Source organism: Anopheles coluzzii, chromosome 2 (genome assembly GCF_943734685.1).
Source record: "Anopheles coluzzii chromosome 2, AcolN3, whole genome shotgun sequence".
Taxonomy (NCBI): domain Eukaryota; kingdom Metazoa; phylum Arthropoda; class Insecta; order Diptera; family Culicidae; genus Anopheles; species Anopheles coluzzii.
This window is the reverse complement of record NC_064670.1, coordinates 123,131,198-123,155,049: the sequence shown is the minus strand read 5'-3', so window position 1 is coordinate 123,155,049 and position 23,852 is coordinate 123,131,198. Positions and strand designations below refer to the sequence as shown.

At 49.3% G+C, this 23,852-nt stretch overlaps 3 protein-coding genes and 3 non-coding genes across 8 annotated transcripts in view; 2 read left to right on the top strand and 4 right to left on the bottom strand.

Moving 5' to 3' along the window:
* Window positions 1–343: 343 nt before the first annotated feature.
* Window positions 344–23,852, top strand: part of LOC120947640 (protein PAT1 homolog 1-like) — a 29,751-nt gene continuing 6,242 nt past the window's right edge. Inside the window, exons 1-3 of one of the 2 annotated variants that reach the window (XM_040363135.2) lie at window positions 344–1,450; window positions 1,513–3,994; window positions 5,734–5,958. In XM_040363135.2, coding sequence (XP_040219069.2) covers window positions 979–1,450; window positions 1,513–3,994; window positions 5,734–5,776 — 2,997 coding nt within the window. In that variant the 5' untranslated portion in view covers window positions 344–978 and the 3' untranslated portion in view covers window positions 5,777–5,958. Of the gene's footprint in view, window positions 1,451–1,512; window positions 5,085–5,733; window positions 5,959–23,852 lie in introns of those variants that run through there. The other variant, XM_040363136.2, reaches the window with a different exon arrangement.
* Window positions 5,339–5,430, bottom strand: Trnay-gua (transfer RNA tyrosine (anticodon GUA)). The gene is given in 2 exon segments: window positions 5,339–5,374; window positions 5,394–5,430. It is a non-coding gene; the product is annotated as a tRNA-Tyr (tRNA).
* Trnay-gua (transfer RNA tyrosine (anticodon GUA)) lies at window positions 5,814–5,909 on the bottom strand. The gene is made up of 2 exons: window positions 5,873–5,909; window positions 5,814–5,849 (listed from the first exon to the last, which is right to left on the bottom strand). It is a non-coding gene; the product is annotated as a tRNA-Tyr (tRNA).
* Window positions 11,317–14,744, bottom strand: LOC120961479 (uncharacterized). The gene is made up of 3 exons (XM_040385198.2): window positions 13,766–14,744; window positions 11,427–12,651; window positions 11,317–11,326 (listed from the first exon to the last, which is right to left on the bottom strand). Exons 1-3 carry the CDS (start codon window positions 14,742–14,744, stop codon window positions 11,317–11,319), a joined length of 2,214 nt encoding a protein of 737 aa, XP_040241132.2.
* Window positions 11,714–23,842, top strand: LOC120947641 (leucine-rich alpha-2-glycoprotein-like). Of its 2 annotated transcripts, none has more exons than XM_040363137.2 (3): window positions 11,714–12,082; window positions 22,291–22,396; window positions 22,458–23,842. In XM_040363137.2, exons 2-3 carry the CDS (start codon window positions 22,339–22,341, stop codon window positions 23,780–23,782), a joined length of 1,383 nt encoding a protein of 460 aa, XP_040219071.2. In that variant the 5' UTR covers window positions 11,714–12,082; window positions 22,291–22,338; the 3' UTR covers window positions 23,783–23,842. The 2 variants fall into 2 exon arrangements, with proteins under 2 accessions (XP_040219071.2, XP_049462276.1); XM_049606319.1 differs by having other exon boundaries at window positions 11,714–12,119.
* Trnar-ucu (transfer RNA arginine (anticodon UCU)) lies at window positions 17,217–17,289 on the bottom strand. Its single transcript has one exon. It is a non-coding gene; the product is annotated as a tRNA-Arg (tRNA).

Genomic DNA, 23,852 nt, shown 5'->3' with positions numbered 1-23,852 from the left:
ATGATGGTGAAAGGATTTCTGCAACGGATGATGCAACTTTTGAGTGTAAAATTGTACATTTGTTTGCCTTCGTTAACTTCAGAATTGATTATTTTAGTTGATATTCATTTTTCCTACTCATTCCACAAGAAACGCCTTCACCTATAGAGCACATCTTCAAATACTGCTAATTATTTTATTACCACGTTTCCGGCGTTAAATTCAAATCGAATGTACCACCGCGCCACGTGGATAGCCGTACGGCGCTTTGAAGAACTCAACCAGACCCTATAGCCATGTTGTCACTTTTGACAAAAACGTCAAAGCCCGCCCGAAAGCGATGCGTGTGCTGTGTGTATGTACGCGAACGTGTGCGCTAGTATATGTGTGTGTGTCCCTATCGCGTGTGTGTGTGTGTTCGTCGCATTGGTTGCTGTCGTGTGATTTGCTGCCCTTTTTTCGGTGCCCCTATTATCGTATTTAGCAATTTCACCATCCGACGGGAAGTTCCAGTGCCAAGGCCAAATAGTCAACAACGCTCCCGGCCCTCCAAGTGACTGCGCGGCACCAGCTGCAGCGATCCTTTCCCGGTGTGCTGCCGCCCTCTCTCACCACACACACCACCCGCGGAAAGAGGCGCTCCGTCACGCAGGGCTTTTTCTTTTGTCCGTCGCGCTGCTGTTTATCGCCATCGTCATCCGGAGTGTACACTGCAGTGTCAAAGTGGATCATTCCATCGGTGCGTCGGTTGCTGAAGTGCCCCCGGGTGGCCACGGTACAAGCGCTGCCGGTCGCCATCGTCGTCGTCGCCGTCGTGGTCAAACCGAGCGCGAGGCTCCGCAACCGCAGGGAGTGGTGGTGGTGCTCGGGTCAGCTGCAGGTCGCAAACGTCGACCGCTTGGGGGCGACAGGTGACAGCTGAAGGTTGTACGCGAGATATCGGTAGCCCGGGGGGTGCTGCGGACCGGCCGGCAAGTTGGATAGAGGAAGGGGACAACGATGTCCGATTCGTTCTTTGGGTTTGATGCGTCCCTGCCCGGCGAGGACGACGATGGCGGTGGCGGAGGCGGCGGCAGGTCCGGCGGCGGTGGTCGACGCGTGCTGGGCGGAGGAAGCGGTGGCCGGGGATCCGATTCGGAGGAGGAGTACGACGCCCTTAACGATGAAACGTTCGGTCAGGCCCGCCAGGACGATTGGGAAGATTTGCACGAGAATCTGGTGCGAATGGACCAGCGGGAAGGGGGCGACGGTGATTCCGGGGCCGACTCCGATCTCGACATCAACTTCTCCTCGGTCGGAATTGACAACTTCGAGCTGGACAACGATACGGAACCGGAAGCTCGATTGCAGCTCGATCCGAGCGTGTGGACGATGCCCAGCAAACCGGAGACCCCGCGACACAGTGTGCCCTCCGTACCGGCCCCGATGCCCCCGGCGATTGTCAGTGCACCGACCCCACTTCCAGCCACAGGTAAGTGTTGCTGTCGTTGCTTGTTCTTGGTGACTTGAATTCAACCTTCCACTCTTCCACAGATCGGTTCGGTGCGCCGATGGGACGGTTTCCGACGATGCCCAACGCGGGCCTGCGCATCTGCTCGCTGGAGGAAATTGAGCAGAACATGATCAAGCAGCAGCAGGAACAGATGCGCCGAGGAATGACCCCGCTACCTCGTCCTCCGCCGGGCTTTCTGCCCCCCTCCAATCCAACCCAGGGTGGTATGCAGCCGCCCCATCCTCCCGGCTCGATGCCGCCTCCCTCGCCAATGATCCATCGTCCGCTACCGATTCCGATCGGGTTCCCTTCGCCGGCGCTGATGGGAGGAGCTCCCGGAGGTCAGCCGTCCGCTCCCGGCGGCCCGATGGGCGGTCCTCTTTTTCCGCCCACCAACATGCCGCCACCGAACGGGCAGCCGGGCGGGCCTCCATTTCCCTTTCCGATGAACTTCCAGGGTCCGCCCGGATCCGGGGGAATGCCTCCCAACAACAACAACAGCAACAACGGCAACAACAACAACAATAATGGTGGGATGAATAATAATGCCAGCTTCAGCCAGCGGCTCGTGGAGGAGATACAGCAAAACCATCCGATGCTGCCCCACTACCGGCCGCCGGGTCCGCTACCGATGGGCGTACCACCTCCACCGGGCGGTCCGGGCCAGATGCCCCCGATGCCACCGCACGGCGGCAACTTTAAGCACCCGTTCATGCCGCACCATCATCCAGGATTTCCGCCCAACTGGAACGGGCCACCGCAGATGCACCACGGCAATATTCACCATCACGGTGGTCATCATCATCCGGGCTTCCCGGGTGGACATCACCACTTTCCTCAGCAGCAGCAGCAACAGCAAGGTCAAGGACACCATCATCATCATCAACAACAGCAGCAACAGCAGCAGCAACACCATCACCAGCATCAGCAGGGTGGCGGTCATCGTTTGCACAATGGAAAGCAGAACCGGAACTACGAGTACGATGAGTACGCGAACATGATGACGGAGCGGGCGAAACACTGGCTGCTCGGCATTCAGCTCTCCCAGCTGAACAAGGACACGGCCTACTACAACGATTACTACTTCTGCGTAATCCGCGACCGGAAGGAGCGCGAGCGAGGCGCGGAGCGGGAAAGCAAAGCGCACAAGGACAACACGTTCTATCATCCGTTCAGCCAGCAGCAGAACCAGCAGCAGCAGCCGCAGCAGCACTGGAACGGGTTCGGGCGGGAGCGCCGCAATTCGGAGAACTCCACCTCCACGAAGGACGGCATCAAGGAGATACAGCCCCGCCGCTACAAGCTGGTGCAGTTCGAGAATTCGCTCGGCAAGCTGCAGTGTGGCAGCGTGATTGCACCGCGCAAGATCATCGACCAGGATGTGGTGGTGGATCGTTCCGTCGCCGAGGGCGGCAGTGGACCCGGCGGACCGGGCAGCGGTACCGGAGGGAGTGGCAGTGCTCCCGGCAGCTCCGACTCGGTGCACAATCAGCGCCGCTCGCGACAGATTCTGCTGCACGTGGAGAACCTTTACCGGCTGCTGCTGCGCCTGGAGGACATGTCGAACCAGCTGGCGATCGAGGCCAAGCAGCAGATGCGAGAAAAGCGCGACAAGGAGCGCCTGCTGGCACAGGAAAAGCTGGCCAGCGGCGGTACGGACGAGCAGAACAATGTGAGCAGCAGTGGCGGCGCGGGTCAGATGGCGGCCGTACCGGCAGCGACGGTGTCCGAGGTGGAACAGGATACGGTGGAGAATCTGATCGAGCGCATACTGCCGTGCGTGAACGCGGAGGGCGTGCTGCGGCTGCTGTCCGTGCGCAAGGGCAAGCTGCTGCTAACGCGCATCCAGAAGGCGCTCGGCGAACATACGGCCCGCTGGACGATCTGGTGCACGGTGCTGTCCACGCTGGTTGCCCTGCCGAAGCGCGATCGCGAGGATGCGGAAGATCAGCTCAGTCCGCTGTTTGCTGAGTTTGAGCTGCACGTGAAGTATGCACAGGGCGGCGAGTTGATGCCGCTGTTCGAGACGCTGCTCAACACTGACCAGTTGCTCAGCTTGGTGCCCCGGTGCAAGTTCCTGCTGCTGACGATGCTCACTCTGATCGCGCATATGGAACACTTGACCACGATCGATGGGTTCGATGGGCTGGCGGCAGTGAGCAACGGCGATGAGGCGACCGACAGCACTAGCAACGATGGTGAGGAAAGCGGCGGTGGTGGCGATGGTGGCACTGTCTCCCGCCGACTCATCTGGTCGCGCTGGATGAGTCTGCTGCGCGAGCTGGCACGTGTGCTGGACAGTGCGGCAGCTGTTGCGGTCGGCAGCAAGCCCCAGAAGGTACTGCTCAAGCTTGATTCGTCCTGCGGCAAGGTGAAGCAACTGCGCGCACACCTACAGCGCCATCCGGAGCTGGAGCTGGAGCGCAAGCTTCGGGCCATCGTATCGATCATCGACATTGGCGGTCCCTCGTCCCTGGCAACGACGGCGGAAGGATCGGCGTCCGGCGAGGAAGTAAGCAAAAAGTAAGCATTCGTTTTCGAGGGAGTTTTCGTTACATTCATTGTACGGAACGATTGGCATTGGCGATCAAAAACAACGGAAGGGAACTCAAAATGCGATGACGACGGTGATGATGATGATGATGAGGGTGACGAAAGTGTGACTGAAAAGGGAGAACAGTTTATAAGGGCGATGAGTCCCTTTTCTAGCGATTATATGAAAATTTCGTTTACGACCGCCGCGCACGTAGCTTTAGTGGAAGGAAGGAGTTTATTTCGTTTTATTATTTTCTTATTTGCCCCATTAACTTTATACTTACGCTAATAGTTGCTCTTTTATATTTTGTGCTGTTTTTTTTTAATTATTTCCTTTTATTCCCAATTATGAACGTGCCGAGGTTTGAAAGGCTCTGGAAGAAGGGCGCTTGTCCTGTTCTCCATGTACGTAAAACATGGCAATTGCCTCTTTCCGCGTGTAGAAATTCTGTGTAAAATGTATCCAACACTGTATCTGTATAAACAAAATCCTCAAACTCTAATGACCGCTCGCCCACGGGCGTGTAGGGACAGGGAAAACGTAGGGACAGAAGAAAATAGAAGCAAACGAATTGTTAATAGTACGCGCACCACCACCACCACCACCACACAAACATTATGGCTTAGTTGCGTAAAGCAAAACACTCAATGGCAAGTGTTGGCGGATTAAGAATGTAAGACAAAGCGTACTGTTTGAAATTGTCCTTCGTTTAAACACAGTTTGCTTTGTTTCTTTTTGGGTAGGCTTAAACACATTTTGTATGATCATTACTTTTAATTTAAGTCGACCGGCGGCTGCCCCGCTGCGTCGGGCTGGCTTCGGGCAAACGATTGTGTGTGGGGGACCGTACACATACGACGGGGGGAGACACGGCACACACGTGTGCCAAACGCATGGCGCTGTGTAAGACGCCCCTTTCGTAATGTAAACGCGCTTCCACACACTACACATTCTAGCAAGAAGTGCGCGCAACGAGAGACGAACAATAAGCGCGCGTAAGGTGGTTTTAGTGGCGTTGTAATCGAATGAAAATAATAAAGTAATATTAATGTAGCGATTGTTAAATCCATACGCGAACGGAGCGTGTGTGTATGATGTGCGTTAACGCCGAAAGAATAATCAAATCATCTAGTGTGGTAAGCGACAAGAGAGAGTGAGGATAGGAGACGTCCGTTTGCTGTTGAATGAGAGGGACTCTAGCTTAAAGTGCGGCGAAATGTCCAATTAGTAGGGATAGATAAGGCAAAGCGATAGTAGGGAATAGGCTCTTGTCCATAGAATGACATGCTAAAAAAATGTAGGAGCAGAGAAGAGAAAAAAGATTTTCGTCATCCTTCGAACCGGATTTGAACCAGTGACCTATGGATTACTATTGGAGAGACGCTTCTACAGTCCACCGCTCTACCAACTGAGCTATCGAAGGCGATGAGAGAGGAGCGCTAAAACACCTATTACAATCCTGCTCACTCACTCATGCTGTTCTTTTTTTTGTTCTGTTCTGAACAGTTCTAGAACATTTGACTTGACTAATTGGAAAGCTTTCCATCAAAAACTGAATTGTCCATAGAAATCAAATAATCCCATTGATGTAGACATATTGAATCTAGATGAAATGATGTACTATGTATCTCTTTTGTACGTTTCGTAGCAGTAATTTACACATTTTTTGCCTTACTTTTACTCACGTATTTTTTTTTTGCTTCTGGTCTACGATAAAACATTACAGGAAAACCTTAAAGGACGACAGCTCTCGTGGAGTAAAAACATAGGAATCTCACTCTTCAAAAGAAAAAAAAGTTTCTTCGTTCCTTCGAACCGGATTTGAACCAGTGACCTATGGATTACTCTCTATCGAACTTTCGCTTCTACAGTCCACCGCTCTACCAACTGAGCTATCGAAGGATGTGTCGGAGAGGGCGCTACACGCCATACCTAAACAACAGCCTAGCAGGTAAGAACATATTTCCTTAAATGGGTAATTCTTGAGATTTTTGTTTAAAGCAAATCTATCTCAAACATGCAATCGAAAGTGTTTTCACCACAAAAGTATCCACATGCTTGGTAATCATTTCTTCGAAGCGCTGCATACCAGAGAATTTATAAAGCTGTAACAAAACTAACTTTCAAATTGGCTTAAACGAACACAGAGCCTTGTGTATTAATGCAGGCTCCAACATTCTTCAACAAGCACGTGCTAGCCGAATTGCTGCGAAATGCTATTTATTATTTCATCGATTCGTAGAAACCGCAAGATTTGTGATGTTATGTTTTCACCATGACCACCACCACCACCAGTTGAATGGCGCGTCGTGTACGTGTACCCACAATGGTGACATTTATTTCCCGCGACACGCTTCACCATCGGGCCACAACAGAAGAGTGTATATAGAGTAGCCTGAGTAGCCTAATTTTAGCACAAACGAATCCGCCACCCCCGGCCCCGAGCCGAAACGCCAACGGTCGGCGGCAACAACCTGTTGCGAGATTCAGCCTCCCTCGCATTGGGGTGGGCATCTTTGGCCGATGGTTCTGCTGCTGTGTTGTGATATTCCACGGCCACCAAGTTCCTCCATCGGCAGCTGGAATAATGTCGTCGTATTCTGGAAAGTTCGCAATAGAAGCCTACCTACATGTTTGTGTAGATTCGTGCCACAACCCCAGATGCTCCACCCAGAATATGTGTCCATAGGAGGGGGAGGAAGGGCAGAGGGTGCAAGCAAGTTAAACCCCACTTGACAATTTTTCAATGCCTTGCACACCACACAGCCTTGGACCACTTGACTTTCTTGAACAACAGTCATTTTGCAATACTTTTAGAAAGGGAGGCTTTTCTGCAAATAGGGGAAGCGCAGAAAAATGAATGAAGTCTGCTCCAAAGTCCCTCTTACACTTACGTTATCATCTTACCATCGATTAGTGCACAAACCACCAAACCATTTACCCCCCGCGCATGGCACTGGCGAAACTCAAGCTCCCCAAACACTTCCTTCCCGAGCAGCCAAGTGCAACGTTTGAAAGGTCCTTTTGGCTTGTCTTCTCGAACCACAGTGACCGCCGAGTTTGTTAAGTCGTGGAAAACAGCCGTTGTTCCGACAGACTTGACATCAAGTATTATCTGTTGGTGATGGTGGTGGTTGTGGTGGTAGTGGTGGTCGGACGGTTGTTTGCGAATGTCTTCTCTGAGCTCCTATTTATTTTACAGTGTCTCAGAAAGCAGCCGCCATCACACCACACCGCAGGCCTTTGAGTCATCGTGGTCCGTCTCACACGAAGTTCATTATGCATCTCACGGAGTGGTACTTACAAAACACACGCACAAACTATGTACGTATATGTGCACACAATACAAATATGTGTGCAATGGGTTGTATGTCCTTGGAGTGTCATAACCAAGCGCCGCCAGCCGGGGGCAAACAACACACAACGGATCGGTCAGCTGCTGGACGGCATTGGGGAGGACATTGGGCAAAACATGAGCCCCATTTCCACCGGGCCGCGCCAGAAACGGGGAAGGATGTAAACGACGGCATTTGAATCCGGAATTCTCCACCAAGGCACCGGGCACAAGACCATGGGAGAGGAGCACGTTCACTGCTGCTGCTGCTGCTGCTGCTGAATGCGCTTGAATGCAAATAGCCTCCGATTTTCGCGAACTTCCTTCGCGTTTGCTGTGTTATGTGGCGTCGTCGTCAAGCCTTTTGTCCTCGATCGCTGTTGGAGGCACAAAACTGTGAAGGCACAAAACTGTGCTATGCCGGCAGGATGCCATTGAGTGGAGGAGTAGTGGGTTTATTGTGGGTAGTACCAGCCATGGAAGCTGTGTGCCAGGGGCAATTTATTTGCAAATCGTTGGCAGCCCAACTCCCCCCGCAACACAAATCGCAACGCTCAGCAACGGGGCGGCGCACCACGTGGTCTCTCTGTGCGTGTGCTCGTTCGTTCGAGTCGTGGAAGTTGCTTTCAATTAACCACGTGCCTGGTGAATGGGGTTGGATCAATTATAGTTCATTCTTTTGCTGGTGGTTTCTTAAAATTCGGAAAAACGCTCCTTTTAGCGTCACCTTCTTCACCGAAAAGCCAGTGGAGAGAGTGTCTGAAACTTGAAGGACCGGCCTTTTGTTGCCTGTAAAGTGTGATTTTAGTGATTTTATTTACGATTTTTCCCCTTACAACACGGGGGAAATTGAAACGAAAGGGAAACAGTTGTTTGCTCGAAGGGTCGATAGAAAGGTTAATTGTGTGTTCGAACGTGTCATCATTTTCCCATTGTGAGTGAACCAACTGCGCTCGCCTGTAATGATATCTCTGGTGGTTGTGGCACAAAACAACGATTTTTTGGTGAAATAATCATCAAACGGCCACATGGCTTCTACGCGAATCTACATAAATTATCCGCCAGACAAACACACACACACACATTCCTTGCCGCATGCAAAAAAGGACCGCCACAAACGGTCTGTTGATCGTTAAATTCGATTTCTAACTACCAACAACAACCTTTACATTGGCTTATCGCGAGTGTGTGTTTGTTTGTACGCGGTGTTTGTTTCCCTTCCCAAAGGGACGGACAATTTTTTTTTCTACTTCTTCATACAGTCATTTTGTGCGTGAAAAGTGTCGATTTTCGATACATGTTTCCCCTGCTTTCCCTGCTTTTGTCCCGTTTCTCTACGCATTGATCGTTTTGCATGTGCGCTTCTTGTACACACGTCACACACACGCACACACGCAAGCGAGGGAACGGTGATAACGGCGCACCGGGAATAACGGCGGGCTCTTTTTGTGCCCATTTGTCAACTCATAGCCGGTAGTTGTAACATTATCCTCCCCTTTGGAGGGTGAACTCAAACAACAGCAGCAGCAGCAACAACAACATTAGGCCTTCCGCATTGCGAGTGGCTTTTGATTGCCGTTTTATTGACCTCGCCCGGCAGCTCAGATTGCGGATGAAGTTTGGGGTGGTGGTGGTGCGCTGCGATGTGCATATTTATTTTGCCCTTAATCGAATGGTGCGCACTTTTTTCTGTTACGCGATACAAAGTTTTGCGCCACCAAATTGACATTATTTCGGGGGAAAAACCCCACCCCGGGTACGGTGAACTCGTAGTTGTCGCTATAGCACCCGCGGGTGGTGGTTGCTACAACACCTCCTCACTGTCGTCCCCAAAAAGCATCGAAGCAATCCTTGGGCGAGTTGACTTTTTTTTTCTGTCGCTACCATTGCCGCGCGACCGGTTTGCCGCCTTCCGACAGCAGGGTAAAGAAGAAGAACCACGTGTCCCAAAAGAACAATTCAAAGGTCCTAAAAGCGGAAGCGCATTACTACTGCCCTCTACTACTGCCCCGCAAAGCAATGAACTTCCTTCAGACATTTCGGGGGGGTGAACCCCATTATCATCGACCAAACAACACAACACACCCCATCCCGTCCAGCCCGACACCAAAGATCAGCCGAACTTTGGTTGGAACGGTTGGTTGGTAGCAGTAACCATTGGCTTTAAGGGAGCACGAAGCAGTGTGGGCATGTGACGCAAAGTGTACGTTTTTCAGGGTTTCGAATCATACAAAAGGGAATAGTTCAAACACTTAAGGAAATGTTGCAAATCGACTAGGAGAATTTTACAAGCATACTGTGGAGCTGTCATTCGACTGTGGGCGCCGCTGTAAATACCTCAATTTAATATCTCATGTTTAATTATTACTTTTCCCGCGGCTGGATTTATTTAGCTCTTCATGTGTACAACAAAGTGCCACACAAAAACAACTCAAAATGATGTTTTTTTAGATCCCGGACGGGCACCCAGCTGTCTGATGACAGCTCCACAGTATGCTTGCAAAATTCCCTTCGTCGGTTGCAACACTCCCCTATACGATTGCAAATTTCCACAGTATACTTGCAACATTCTCCTACCGATTTGTAGCATTCCTCTTAGTGATTGAACTACTCCCGTTTTATATGATTCGAAACGGTGTAAAGGATCTTTTTCGTCTTGCTTGAGCCTGTTTTAAGCAAGTAAGTAAGATACATCATTATCATCATTAACATCAACCACCACAAAATCATGCTCAGAATTCACTCCTCAGCATGTCCTTATCGCACCCAAGTGCCCATCGCCCCGAGTAGCGCCTTCATGGAACAGACACATTCATTTGTACTAGCGCTGAATAATTAACCCTTGCCGGCAAAGTCACTACGATTTGGCGAGCATACCACTGGACCGGCCCACCGGCGGCTTACACCGGTAGTGGCTTTTCCAAACCACTCCGAGAATCGATTACCTACCGCTAAACACTAATTTCCCTCCAAAAGTCGTGCTTTGATGTGTCCTGCCCCGTTTGAAGCTTTGAAGCGACACGCGGGAACGCTCTCTCTTTCTCTCTCTCTCTCTCTCTCTCTCTCTCTCTCTCTTTCTCTCTTTTTTGTACCTTTTTGGGTGGTCGGTCCTCCGAAAAAAGTAGTAGAATCTGAAGTGACTGACTGAAAAATCAATATCCAGCGCATTTCTCCCATTCCATCACGATTGCCCAAATGAAGGTTGTGACACACCCTGGGGTTGTGACGCGCCACCACCATGGCCCATGGCGCACGGCGGCGAAGGCACCCTGGACCATTGGACTTGTTTTTTTTTGTGTTGCTCGGTGATAGGTTGCTGTTTGTGCTTGGTATTTGGTGTGCTTTTTATAGTCCGCCAGCTTTGCCTGGGTCATAATAAAGAAAACTGAAGCGCGTTCGCGTGTGGCCGGCTAAGCGAGCGCGAAAAGGTGAGAAAGGTGAGGTATTATTAAGTTCTTGTCAGGACCTGAAATATCCATTACACCCGCTCTGCTCAGTAATTTAGCTGGGGAGGGAGGGCTTGCTGGAGGAGAGAGAGCTGATGTGCTGATATCCTGATTAAAGTAAATGACGACTACCTTACCCGATTCGGCTTGGAAGAGGGAGAACCTGCAAAAACGGAACCTCATTGGGGGAGGGAATGTTCGTTTGGTTTGACTCCAAACCTGCAAAAAGGTTGCCAAGTATCTGGTCGGGGACGGGGCCCGCGTGTCCATTAGCACACGACACGCAATGGAAAACAAGGTGGGTTTGAACACAGTCAGTGTTTTGGGGACGTTGAGGGTTTCGCGTGTCTAGGAATTATTGATCCTGCCCATGACATTCCCCATTTTTTGGGTCCACACGTGCTACACTCTCTGCAGAGGGGCACGGGAATTAGTCATAGGGCGGCACACTTTGGAACGATGTTCCTTTGTCAAAGGAGAAATCCAAAGTTGTGCCCTTCTTCCCGCTGACAGTTGAATCATCTTCTCTTCACGCCGGTCTAAGAAGATAAGTTTTTGTTTTATTTATTCAGTTAATCTTTCCGAACGCAACAATTACGCTTCAATAATTCACTTCTTGTCATCGTTCCGTTTCCGCACTTGACCAAGTCGACGATAAGTTTCTGCTGATAAAGTATCTGCTCAACGTACTGTTGGAGCGACGAGCATGCCAGCGGATTGTTTGTCATTCGTAGCGTCACCGTAGGCCAACGCTTGCTATACAGCAGTGGCACGGCCGTGAACAGATTGTTGACCAGCGTGATGAAACTTATGGCGGGCAGATACCACCGATCGTACGTTGGCAGCCTTCGCAGTGAATTGCTTATCAAAGCCAACGTTTTCAGCGAGGGCAGTCGCACCTTACGGCTAGCGGTGAACGTTTCCAGCTGGTTGAACGATACGTACAGTGATTGCAATTGGTTGAGCCCGGCGAGACCGGCCAAATCGAACGTGGTCAGCCGGTTGTAGTCGAGATCGAGTACTTGAAGCTGGGTGTACTTCGTCAAATCCCACGGTTGTTTGTGGATGCGGTTTTTAGATAGCAGTAGCGTTTTAAGACTCGGTGCATCGAGCAGCAGTAGATCGAATAGTGTGAGATTGTTTTGAATCGCTTCGATCGAGCCGAGGGCGTGCAGTGTCACTGGAGCGGACGAGTACAGCCGTTGAAGATTGCATTCCCGTATGCTTAGCGTTGTCAAGCGTTGTAGCTGCCGCAGACTGTTGAAATCTACGTACTGCAACGGATTGTTGTCTAGGTAGAGGATCTCGATGCTAAGATTATCCGCTTTACCGGTAGGAGGAGAAATCATTTGGATTTGATTGTATGCAAGATTTACCTTCCGCAGTTGGTAGGTTTTCGCGAACAGCTCAAAGTTTAGGAACACAATTGCACAACTCTGCACGTTGAGAGTGTGTAGCTGTGACAGGGCTCCAACTGTGCGTAAGATCGAGCGATAGTTGCAACCATGAACGGCTAGTTCCTGCAGCGATGCGTTCGGGCTGACCGATAGGGAAGTTAGCCGGGTAGCTTGCATTATACTGATCGCTTGCAGCACACTCGGTATGGTGAGCGATGTTTCGTAGAAATTTGGAAACCATAGAATCGAGATGAACGCTGAGACACTTTCAATGAAAGCATCGAGTGAAGTAGCTTCAAGCTCGAGTCGTTGCACGACCAATGTTGTGTTCTTTTCATCCAGCTGATCTTGCAGATGTTCGGATATCTTTTGATCGGTTCCGCGCAATGTGCTCAGCTGCCTCAGCGAGGGCACATCATCAGCATCAGCTGTTGACACCATGGCGTTCCATTGTAACATTAAACAGGCTGCAAATGATAGCATGAAATTGTTATTCTATATGATCTTCGGAAATGTTTTGTTCCCCTAATGTACCTGTTGCAAAGTATCCCCACCAATGCCGTTTTGCTTTAGACATGTTTTAGCACCCCTGTCTGCCAGATTGACGGACGATCACACAATGGGGTTGCTAACACGATCACACCTTGTCGAAAGGGATGTGAGACAAATGATGATTACAGTGTCGATTTGTTGTGTCTTTTTTATGCCTTACTATCTAGCCCTCTAGTTAATTTACGTGCGGTGCTTTTCCAACGTACTGCAGGTAGGGTTACCGTCTGGAGTATCTGGATGTCATTGCCATCCATAACAGGTCTGGTAGCAGTGGTATGAAGTTGTGGCTTACATCCAGGAAGCTTAACCGAGGAGCGATCAACTACTGCAAACGATTCTAACACATTGTCGCTGTGGTCGTAACCTAAGAGGTTGGGGAACTTGTTGACCACTTCTGGTAGGGTTAAGATCTCAATAGACCCTAGCACCAAATACTTCAACCTAGTTGTATTTAGCTGAGTAAAGACAGTCCTAACTTTGTTGTTCTATAGCTCCACCACTGACGGCTGTGGCAAGGTGATCTTTCGTCTGCCTGGGTGTCAGAAGATTGTTGACGATATTTGGCAAGTTAGCCCTGCGGCACAGAAGCAATTGCGCTAGCTGCTGTGGCACAGAATGAAGTGATAGTTGTTACTTCAGATATTATCCATGTCTTGTCGATCACTTTCTAACAAACACGCTCACTTATGTGACTGATCCCGAAGCTATTTTGGTGATCCTCAAATGATCGTCACCGTAGAATGATCATGTCTCTCAGGTGCAAAACAATTCGGAACACAATTAAATTATCTGAATTCAAATGATTTACTACACTCACACATAGCACAATAACATCGCCGTCTTGCTTTCCTTCCTTTTGAAAAGTCGCCTCACCTCAAGGTGCGTTCATACAGCAAGCGGAATTCCATCTATCCAACGATATCGAGCCGTTATAGTTCATTGTTGCACACTTTCGCGCAATTGTGACTATCAGTGAAGGATTGATATTGGTAATGCTTATTCGACTTAAGTATCTCTGCACCGATTCACAACGTAATGGGTTCTTTTCCACGTTCAATATGAACGTCGGTGACAGCTCGCTCATGTACACCTCTGCTGGTACCAACTGCAACCGATTGCCCTTCAAGTAAAGGTAGTTCAGCTGTGGAAAGCTACAGTTGACTAGCGAAAACGACTCGAGCATATTATCCACCAGCTCAATCGATGTTAGATTGGGCAGATGTATCAGCTCGCTAGCTGTAACCGTGTGCAATCGGTTGCGGGAGAAATCAATCCCATTTAGCTGCTGGTGCTCCTGCAACTGTGCCAAATCGATCGTGCTGAGCTGATTGCCATCCAGGTAAATACGCTGCAGATTGGGCAGGTTTGCGTTCCTAATTGTTGGGAGCTGCTGAAACTGATTGCCTGGTAGATTGGCGGTCAGTGTTTCCGGAAGATCTAGCTGCTCAAACTCAATCCACGTAAAGTTGTTACCCGGTCCTAGCTGTAGCTCTTGGAGCAGTGGAAAGGAAGTGGGCTGCGAGGCAAAGAGCGAATACATACGATTGTGCTGTAGAAGCAATCGCTGCATTGCAGTAAATGGGGCAAGCACGGCAATGTCCAGCGTGGTAAGCTGATTGTAATCCAGATGCAGATCGCGCAGCGAGTTAGCACAGGAAGACTCATGCACGGGCAGTAGTAAGCTGATGTGATTCCGCAACACCTGCAGTGTGGTCAGCCTGGGAAGATAGCACAGCACGCTGAGGTCTAGCAGACGTAGGAAGGATTTTTCAATGCCGAGAAACTGTAGATTACGCAAATTGACGATCGTGTCGGGGATGCGGCGCACGGCACTGTTAACGATGTACAGCGATCGAAGGTGGTGGTTGGGCAGAATGGTAAGGTGCTTTAATGCCGGTGCCGATTGCAGCTCCAGTGTCTCAATGGCCAAACGAGGCGTTAAGGAGAGCGCCTGTTCGTGGTAGCTTTGGATGGTGAGTTCGGTGAACAGCTTGCTGGCCAATTCCATGACGTTTTGAATGGCAACAGGATCCGTTAGAAGGCATTGCTTAATGATCGTTGTTTTCGGCTTATCAATTGAAGTCATCGTTTGTAGCTGGTCGATCCAGCTATCATTACCGATGGTGAAGGTGTTGAGTGTGCAAGTGTCACGATATTCTCTGCTGCATTTCGAATCGTCACTGGCAGTGGAACGAATGCACGAATGGACGAGGAAGAAGACTGTTTTTGGAGGTGTAGATGGGAGATGGATTAGTGAACATTTAACAGCACAGTTCAGGGTAGCGTGTAGTGTAGTGTACCTAACCTATGAACAACTTCATCACTTGTGTTTGAAATCCATACACTACTGTCCAATTTAATGTTTGGACTGTTTGACCATTGATAATCACTGCATGTGACATCATTGTTCTCATCGCGCTTGATTACTGTGCTGCAAATTACATTCCATTGGCGCGTATTTCACATTAAAACGCAATTCATCCGTTCCTAAGCAAACTGGTTCCATCCGTCCAGCAGCAAACCCCACGATAATCTACCAGCACATCCACAGCTCCACCCAATTGCCGCAGCGCGGCGCAGTGCTGATGATGATGCTCGTTAAGCGCAAAGCTCGGCTAAAATCCGTTTTCCAATCCAACGACCTTTTGCGGACGACGGGACGGGTGGTCGTTGCGGTTGCTTTGCCGTTGGAATTTCGAAACTCCGATACACCGGAGCTTTACGCTACGAGGAGCAGCTACACCTGATCCGTCGATTGCAGCGAAGGCCGGAAGTGGATTATATAGCGTTTTCTACCCCTCCCTGTGTCCTGCCAATCGAATCCTTTCCTCACTGCTGGCAGGCTACTGCTACAGCCTTGTCGCTTGCCGGCAACTGCTTCCGGTCACGTAACTGGAAGTGATCCGCCGGGATGGGGTGATTCGTTCGAGGCTTTATAGAGAAGAAGCTTTAGCCAAGCACCATTCCTATCAGGAGGACTACTTCTCTTCCCTGTCCGCGAGAAAGTTTATTTCCTACCAACAGTGCCGCGTGATGGTTGAACTTTCCGGTTGGTTGCCTTCTTAGTAAGAAGTTGAAGTACAGGCCCAGGCCCTGTTCGTCGGGGACGTCGTACACACACAGCAGTAATAAATACCGCAGGAAACAGTCGTAACCGAACTTCCTGCGGCTTGCTTGGATGTGTATCGACCCTCTCGAGGCGTAGTGGGGATGGCGACTAGGGAGCAGTAGGCGTCGTCGTCGTCGTCGTCGTCGTTCTACCAGCCTAGAATGGCGCATCGCTTACAGGGAGAGAGGGCGCTCTATGTAGGATTGTATCGATTACCAGCTACTTCTTCGCAACAAACACAAAATCAATGTCGCAGTGAAAGTGGCAATGTTAGTGGATGGGAGCAGTGAGAGTAGGGCTTTCGGTTTTTATTTTCGATAATCATGGCATCGTTTCATCCCCCCCCCCCCAACCCTCTCAAAAATACATCGCCTCGAAGTTTTCCAGGGGAACACCCTGTACAACCGTGTTTTTCCAAGGGGTTCGGTATCCTAACGACGGGCGCGCGCGCTTGCTGTGTTGTGTTTCCCATGTGTTCCCAAGTCGCCATGCGAAGCACGTGGTTATAATTTCGGCTCCAGCAGAATATGCCGCAATGTGTGGCGTGGTGGCGTGGCCTCCATGTTGCGGGCCTAATGAAGAGACGGGCGAACTTTATTTGCGACTTTATTTTTATTTACCTTGGGTCTTCTTTCACCCAAGGTGTGTGTGTTGCACCACTGTGCCGCAATGTGTGTGTTTTCTTTTCCCTCTAATTCGGGGTTTTTTCTTTCCACATTTGCTCCGTTTGTTAATTTGACATTCCCGCAGCTCGGCACCCGGGTAATGGTTGGCGACGGTATTAATAGAACACGGTGTGGCATGACGGTGCGCTTAGTTAGAAGTTGGCTTAACTTTGGGTCTGTTTCCGTTCTTCCAATTGCATAATGGGTGATATGAGGGGGAGGGAGGGGGGGGGGGCAGTGGGGTGTTTTCCTATGTGCGACTCCCCACTGGATGGGTGAAAAACTTTGATTGGTATTAAGGTGTGGCGAGGTGTAGTAGCCTAGCCTTGCTGCGGGAAACTTTCCACACAGCAGATAATCACTTCCTTCGCAAACTGGTTAATAATGAATTTCGCAACAAAACGATTGTGTGCAGATGGGTTTAATTCTAAAAAGGGAGGTCGGTCGTTGGAAAGTCTGCGACAAACAACCAAACTCTTGTTAACAATCGTTTTTGTGCCTGACTTTTCACACTCCCTGTGCATTGTATATTATTTTATTTAAAGTAATATACTACACATGAGTTATTTTCCTTATTTATTATTTCCCCATTTAATCGATTTTCCATTGGTAAGGTGTGTACAAGCACATGCCCCCACCACTCATCGATCCTAAATACAGGTGTAATTATATATAAAAGCAGAGTTTCTCCGCACATTCGCTCACACATCCCTCGTGGGGATCGAACCCACGACCTTTGGATTAGAAGTCCAACGCGCTATCCGCTGCGCCAGAGGGACATTTGTGGAGGGAGAAGTTGCCAAGCTATCCGGCGCATATCGGGCCGGGCTCGATATCTTGCAAAAGCGGAAGCAGCACACACACACGCACACACGTTGGATTCGTTTGCTTTGCATTTTCCCCATTTTCAAGCTTCCCCCGGCAAAAGATGCACCACTTCTGTATGATGCGCAGAAAGGATTTAAGAGAGGGTAGCACACAAAAGCACACAAAACGGCGGCTCAGCAGCCAATCTGCTGCTTGACCGGCTGCAAACCGTAACTAATGCGGCAAGGAACACAGAGAATAGTGACCACACTGCAGGCGGTACTAGTCTAATTAGATGACATTGGTGTGCTGTACCCACCACCACCGTGGTGTGGTTCGCTTCACGTCTATATTGGTCAGCGTTCGATTTATGGTCAGCAAATCGATTCCGGTCGAATGGCAACCGCGCGCGTGTACAACCCGAACACAACACCCCTCTTGGTACCCACGTTGACCACTTTGTTCTACATTACAAGCTGCCAGTAGTAGCTAATTGGTGTACACTGCTACCTACCGGACGCTGGACAGTGAAAGGATTTACATAATTTCACATCCATTCCCACCTTTCGATGGGGGTTTGTTTACGCATCATTATGCATGGTAAGAAATGACGGACAGGCAGGACTTGCAGAGCGTGGTTGTGCATCCTTTTTAAAATGGGAAACTGGGTTAAAGGATTACTGGGTGTGCATGTGTATGTGTGTGTTGAGTTGAGGAGGAGATGCGGCGGATCATCCTTTTTATGTTTGTTTTTTTTTTTTTCTCTCCACTCCTTCTATTCATTCGCATAACTGGTCTTTGGAACTATGCTTTGGAACTCTAACGAACGTGTTGCGCATGTTACGCGCAAGCGATGCAATTATGAAAGGGTTTGCGTGTGTGTGGCTGCGTGTTTTAGAACGGGGGTTACTACGATAACGGGGGCTTTGCCAATTAACGGCGCCTGAAGTTATGCACTTTTTACCCCACTCAACAACAGGCCTACTACGAACAAGGGAGATGTATCCTTTCTGTTTTTAGAAGCGTTTTCTGCATGAAAGGCGCTAATGAGTGTGCTTTTGCTGGAAAATAAGGAACTTCCTTTGAAGTCTAGGTGGAAGCGATAGTTTATTTAGTAGGGGAAAACGGGACAAGACAACACCAAATTTCACGCGAAATGGATTACTTGTTCAACACACACTTTTAGCACACTTTTTAATACCAATTTAATGATTCAGGTGCGGAGTTTTCTTGTCTCACTTTCAAAGAGTCTTCTAGTTCTCTAATTAGAAAAGGAAAATGACTCCGTTCAAGCATCGTGTTGTATTGTTCCTCCTTCGTCACGGCAACAACTCATCATGCTCAAAAAAGGGTAAAAGAACCCAATTTTCCCGTACCACAAGCTCTATTAGCAGGCAGCTTTATGCGCCAGCAAGGAGAAAGATAAGACACTCGGACTCCTTTCGCGCGCTGCACCTTTCGAAGCAATAAAAGAAAAACAAGAACCTTCAAGAAAACGGTTTCAAAAAAGGCGTGTCCTTCTACCGTGATTTCCACGCCGCACACCGGTTGGTGTGGGGGAAAGGAAAATTGTAATTTTACCCAACACGCGAACTGTGAACTTTGAAGGCGAAACTGGCCAGAGGACTACCACCGACCGTGGTAGAGGACTACTATGCTGCCATGAAAATGGTGAACGGAAAATAGCGTATGCAAAAATGGGGAGCTTTGCCTTTTCCTCTCCCCTAATTCCCCTCAACTGGCCTTTGAGAGGGGCGATTGTGGTCCTTTACCATTCCCGGCAGCGGCATGCATTTAAATGCATCTTTTCACTAGTGGCGGTGCTGGTGGTTGGTGCTGCATTTGGTATTTAATTTTTGCACCCTGTGTTCTCTTCTTCCTCAGTCCCGGGGACTGGGAGGGACATTTTAAAGGCAACGCGCGCGCGTCATACCGTTGACCTCGGCGGTGTTTTGTGTTGTGTTTTTTTCCTTGTTGAGCTCCTCCCGTCTCTAAGCTCTTCTCTAAGGCTGCGCACTCTGTAGCGCACTCTATTTTGGGTTTGGGCTTCCTTTTCCACCTCCGATCCACTCGGGAGGTCGCACACTGGAAATGGGAGGAGGGGGAAGGGGGAGTTTTATGCAAATTTTAATCACTAGCTCGCGTGCTCCGTTCCCATTTAACAATCCTTTGGATGGATGTGAACGAAGCGGGTCAAAGTCGAAGCCAGATAAGGGTGGGGGTGGGGGTGGTTGTGGGAATTAGGGTGGATGAATGGTCCTCCGTGGGCACTTATGTTGATTGTTGTACCGTCTCTCTCTCTCTCTCTTCTTTGTCGGGTGATAATTAGCTTCCTCCAAGGGGAGTAGTAGTAGTAGTAGCTAGATCGTCTGTCCACAGGAAGAGAAGTTGCCACTCCAGGTAGATGCATGCGTTGCAATGCGATCGATGAGGTTTGCAGAAGAGATTGCAGAACCTTTTGCGCTCGGCAACTTCTAGGTGCACGCTGCATTTGTATTGTGTGCTAACCTTTTACGCTGTTTCATCCTGATTTAAGGTTACATTTTTAAATATGTTCTTCCATACTGTATTACGATTTTAATTTTATTTCTTCCTTTTAAACACTTCGTAAACCAATGCAGATCGCTCTTTGGTCCTTTCACGCCCATTGCGCTCCTTGGCGGATGCTCCTTCCTTGGTGCTTTGGAATAATTGTATGCGCCACGCTAGAACTATTTCCAATTACATTCCAAACCAACCCTCAGCCAAAAGAGAGACAGACAAAGAGAGAGTGACATAGTGCTCGCAGCAATTGCCCTATGTCCCCGCTCGTCGGTGGCAAACATCCTTGAATTCTCACGGTTTTCAGTTACATTCCACTGCCGCTGAACGCACGGCAGCCCGGCCCCCGGAAGTCGCTTAGCATAGGAATGCATAGGCACATCACAGCAACAATGATGACGCACACAACGGGCGTTTGTTTTTTTGCACGTCTTCTCTTCTTCCCGCGGTCGCTTCCTGTTCGGTGGCGTGGAATTTGTCACTGACATAATAACCCGGTTATTCCCGGGCCTCGGTTTCGGGTTTGCTTGAAGCAACGGGGTAAATGGAATCTGCCTTCTTTCGCTCTCTTTCTCTCTCTCTTTAGCTCTCTTTAGCTGATGTATGCCGTCAAAAGGGTTCAACAATGTATTTATCCTTTTATTTGGAAGAGAGTGTGTGTGTGTGTGCTTCTTTTGCGAGGCTCTAAATTCTATATGACAGTTAGCTCTTTACAGTGATTGTTCGCATCCTTGGGATGGGCTGTAATTAAGGTCTATCCTATCCGGAAATGGTTAAACTATTCACTATTGCGGCTCGCACCCGGAAGCCGGTTGTCGCTAAAGGGTTATCCAAATTTTGGAGTTCCAGTGGTAGCGTTATCTTACAGGAACATCCATTCGTTTCGCATTTCACTTCACAGGAAATCGGTCCTTCGGAGTTCTTTCACCTTCAGGAACCTTTCTTCTGTTTCTGGGAAGTGTTCCAATCCTTTTCTTTTGATGTATATCATTCAAATAAGGGTGATAGAGGAGCGTTAAAAAGAAGGATTGCACTTCGGTTTGGGAAATTTGCTTTGAAATGCTTATGCCTAAGTGGCAAAAGAGCGCCGAGGAAGTCCATATACTCCACTGTTTATGTGTTAGGGTCTGATGTGACTGATCCACTTCCCTTCCAATAACTCATCCTTAACCAACCGTGGAGTCCTGGAATTAGTACTGGACCTGGAATTGATACAGAAACTGTTCCAGTACAAGACAGATCCCGAATCCTGTGTTGGTAGTACTTAAATCTGATCTCAACCCTTTGTTCCTATCCTGGAATACACGTTCCTTCTAGTGATGGTCAAAATGGGTCTGTAGCCGGATTTGGAGTGATTCGAATCCGACTGCTTTCGGATTCGAATCCGGATCAACTCCGGTGTAATACTCTATATATCCACGTAGCTACAAGCTATACATTTCCTGTGAACGTTCCGATTTGCCTATCAGACTCTCACGATTTATTGTTAGCTTCCAGCAATAATTCGGATTCAATAAATGTATTTGAGCTATTTAACAAGGTATTGAACGTTGCTCTAAATTGTTTGAATTATTTGTTTGAAAAATATTTACATAATGTCAACTAATTGACGAAACGGGTAAAACATATGTGGGAATTTTTGCTTACGTGTGTGTGCGTGTACAAACACAGTAATGTTAGCTAGGAGCTAAGGTTGCTTGTGTAAAATCCGGCAAATTTGACCTCTGACATGACCATAGTGTCAAATTATCCGCACGGATAACTATGACCAGAATAATGTCGACTGTGCGATCGTATGAAGTGTCACAATAAAGAAGCATTCTGCTTTGGATTCAAGGAGTAATCTGCATTCAATCGTAACCAATTGAATCTGTATTCGTTCGGAGCAGCGGGATTCGAAGCCATATTTATTTCGGAGTCGGATCCGGATTAAAAATGTCCGAGTCGGAGTGGATTCCGGAGCTCCCATCACTAGTTTGCTTCCCAATGGCTGTATCAATTGCGGGAAATTCGGGATCACATACAGGGATAAATTGAGGAATAATTTCGGAGAAACATTCAAGATGAATGTATTCTGGATAGGAAATGGGCGTAGGATTTGCGAGACGATCACTCAAGATATATAGATAGATATTAGAAGGTAAAGGTGATTTAGAACCATGCCTTGGTAATAACTTAAAATCACACACGTGTTCGTGGTGTGGCACAGTGCAATTTGTCCCCAATTTTCGATCACGCGTACAACGATTACGCGGTCACGAGCAATCACATGTCCTAATAGACCCCGTGTCCATCACACACGAGATTGGGATGTTGGAACGTATTTTTGAGTCTAGTTTTGATAACTATTAACACTCGCCAATGTACGTACCACTCGCTGCTACTACTTCTTCCACTAATGCGAATGAGACAATTTAATGTACATTTACAAGCAAATGATGGGGGAAAAAACGATCAAAAAGCTTGCACCCAGCCACTGAATGGCACATTCCGTGTGCAAAACGTTTGCGTTCACAGCAATGGGACGCTATTCCTCCGGTAAGCTCTATTGTTCTGTGTCTTGCTGTTCTTGTGCTAATTTACTCATTACTATTACTAGTGCTGTTGCTGACACTGGCAGTAATTGGCTTACCATGCCTTCCCGTATCGCTCGCCGTTGCCACCTGTACACCGGGCATGGCGATGACCTGTATGCTGCCAAAGCTCAACATGCTAACCGACGGCTACACGACCCTTCGCAACATTCCACCCGACACGTACTACAGTGTGCGGGTTGAGATGCTGCACCTACCGATCAGTCCCTCCGGCGCCTTCCTAACCCGCATGTCCGAGTTCTTCAGCAAGCTGGAGCTATACGTATACCACGATCCGGTGTTTCAAATCGCACCCGGAACGTACCTCTCCAGCATTCAGGTGCTGGAAGCCCCATCCATGAAGCAGCTGCTTGTCGGTGCCGGTGATAACAACGTTACCGAGCTCATTATCTACACCTGCGGACTGGAGCGCATCCCTCAGACGATCGGCAATTTGCCCCTGCTGGAAGACCTTACCTTCTCGGAGTGTGCACTGCGTAACTTCTCGCTGGGTGCGTTCGGCCAGAACCGGCGCTTGCGGGTGCTCGATCTGAGCCGCAATCAAATCGAGACGATCATACCCACGACCCGCGAAATGCCACAAGCGATCGAGTATCTGTACCTATCCTCGAATCGGCTAGAAAACCTCGACATGTCCGCATTTATCGGGCTGCCCAGCCTATCGATGATTGATCTGAGGAACAACAACCTCGCGAAGATAGCGTCCGAGCAAACGGTCACCTGGTCCACGATGGAGATGCTGGACGTGAGCTACAACCGTTTGCGCACGATCGATCTGCAGTGGCTGTCGGCACCGAACCTGAAGCGGCTCATCTTGAGCAACAATCTGTTCGAGAAGCTACCGGAACGGTTACGGCGCTTCCCCAATCTGCAGCTGCTCGGCCTGGGCGATAACAGGCTGGCGGGCGTGATCGATCTTGCCCCGCTGAACGGGCTGCCCGAACTGAACTCGGTCGATCTGTCCAACAACCCGACGGCGAAGGTCCTGCGCAGCTCACGCCCTATCCGTCTGCCCGTGCTGGACTCGCTGTACGCGGAGTACTGTTCGCTGAATCGGTTCAACACGTCCGGCATTGATCTGCCGGTGGTTAGCTTCATCAGTTTGGCGCACAACAACTTCAGTGCGGTGGCGCCGTTGGGACAAGCATTCCCCTCCATTCAGTCGTTCAGCTTCTACGACAATCCGATACCGTGCAGTGTGTTGAAGGCTCGCGCGGAGCTGATACTGTCGGGGAAGTTGATCATGGGTATACCGCCCCTGTCGGTGAGCGATTGTGCGAGTGGTTCGATTCAGATCTCCCCGTCGCTGCTGCTGTGCTGTAAAGCTTAACTGCTTCAGTGGTAATAAAAAAGACTTCCCCAAAAAGGGATTGTTATCGTCGGCGATCGAGATCGTGCCC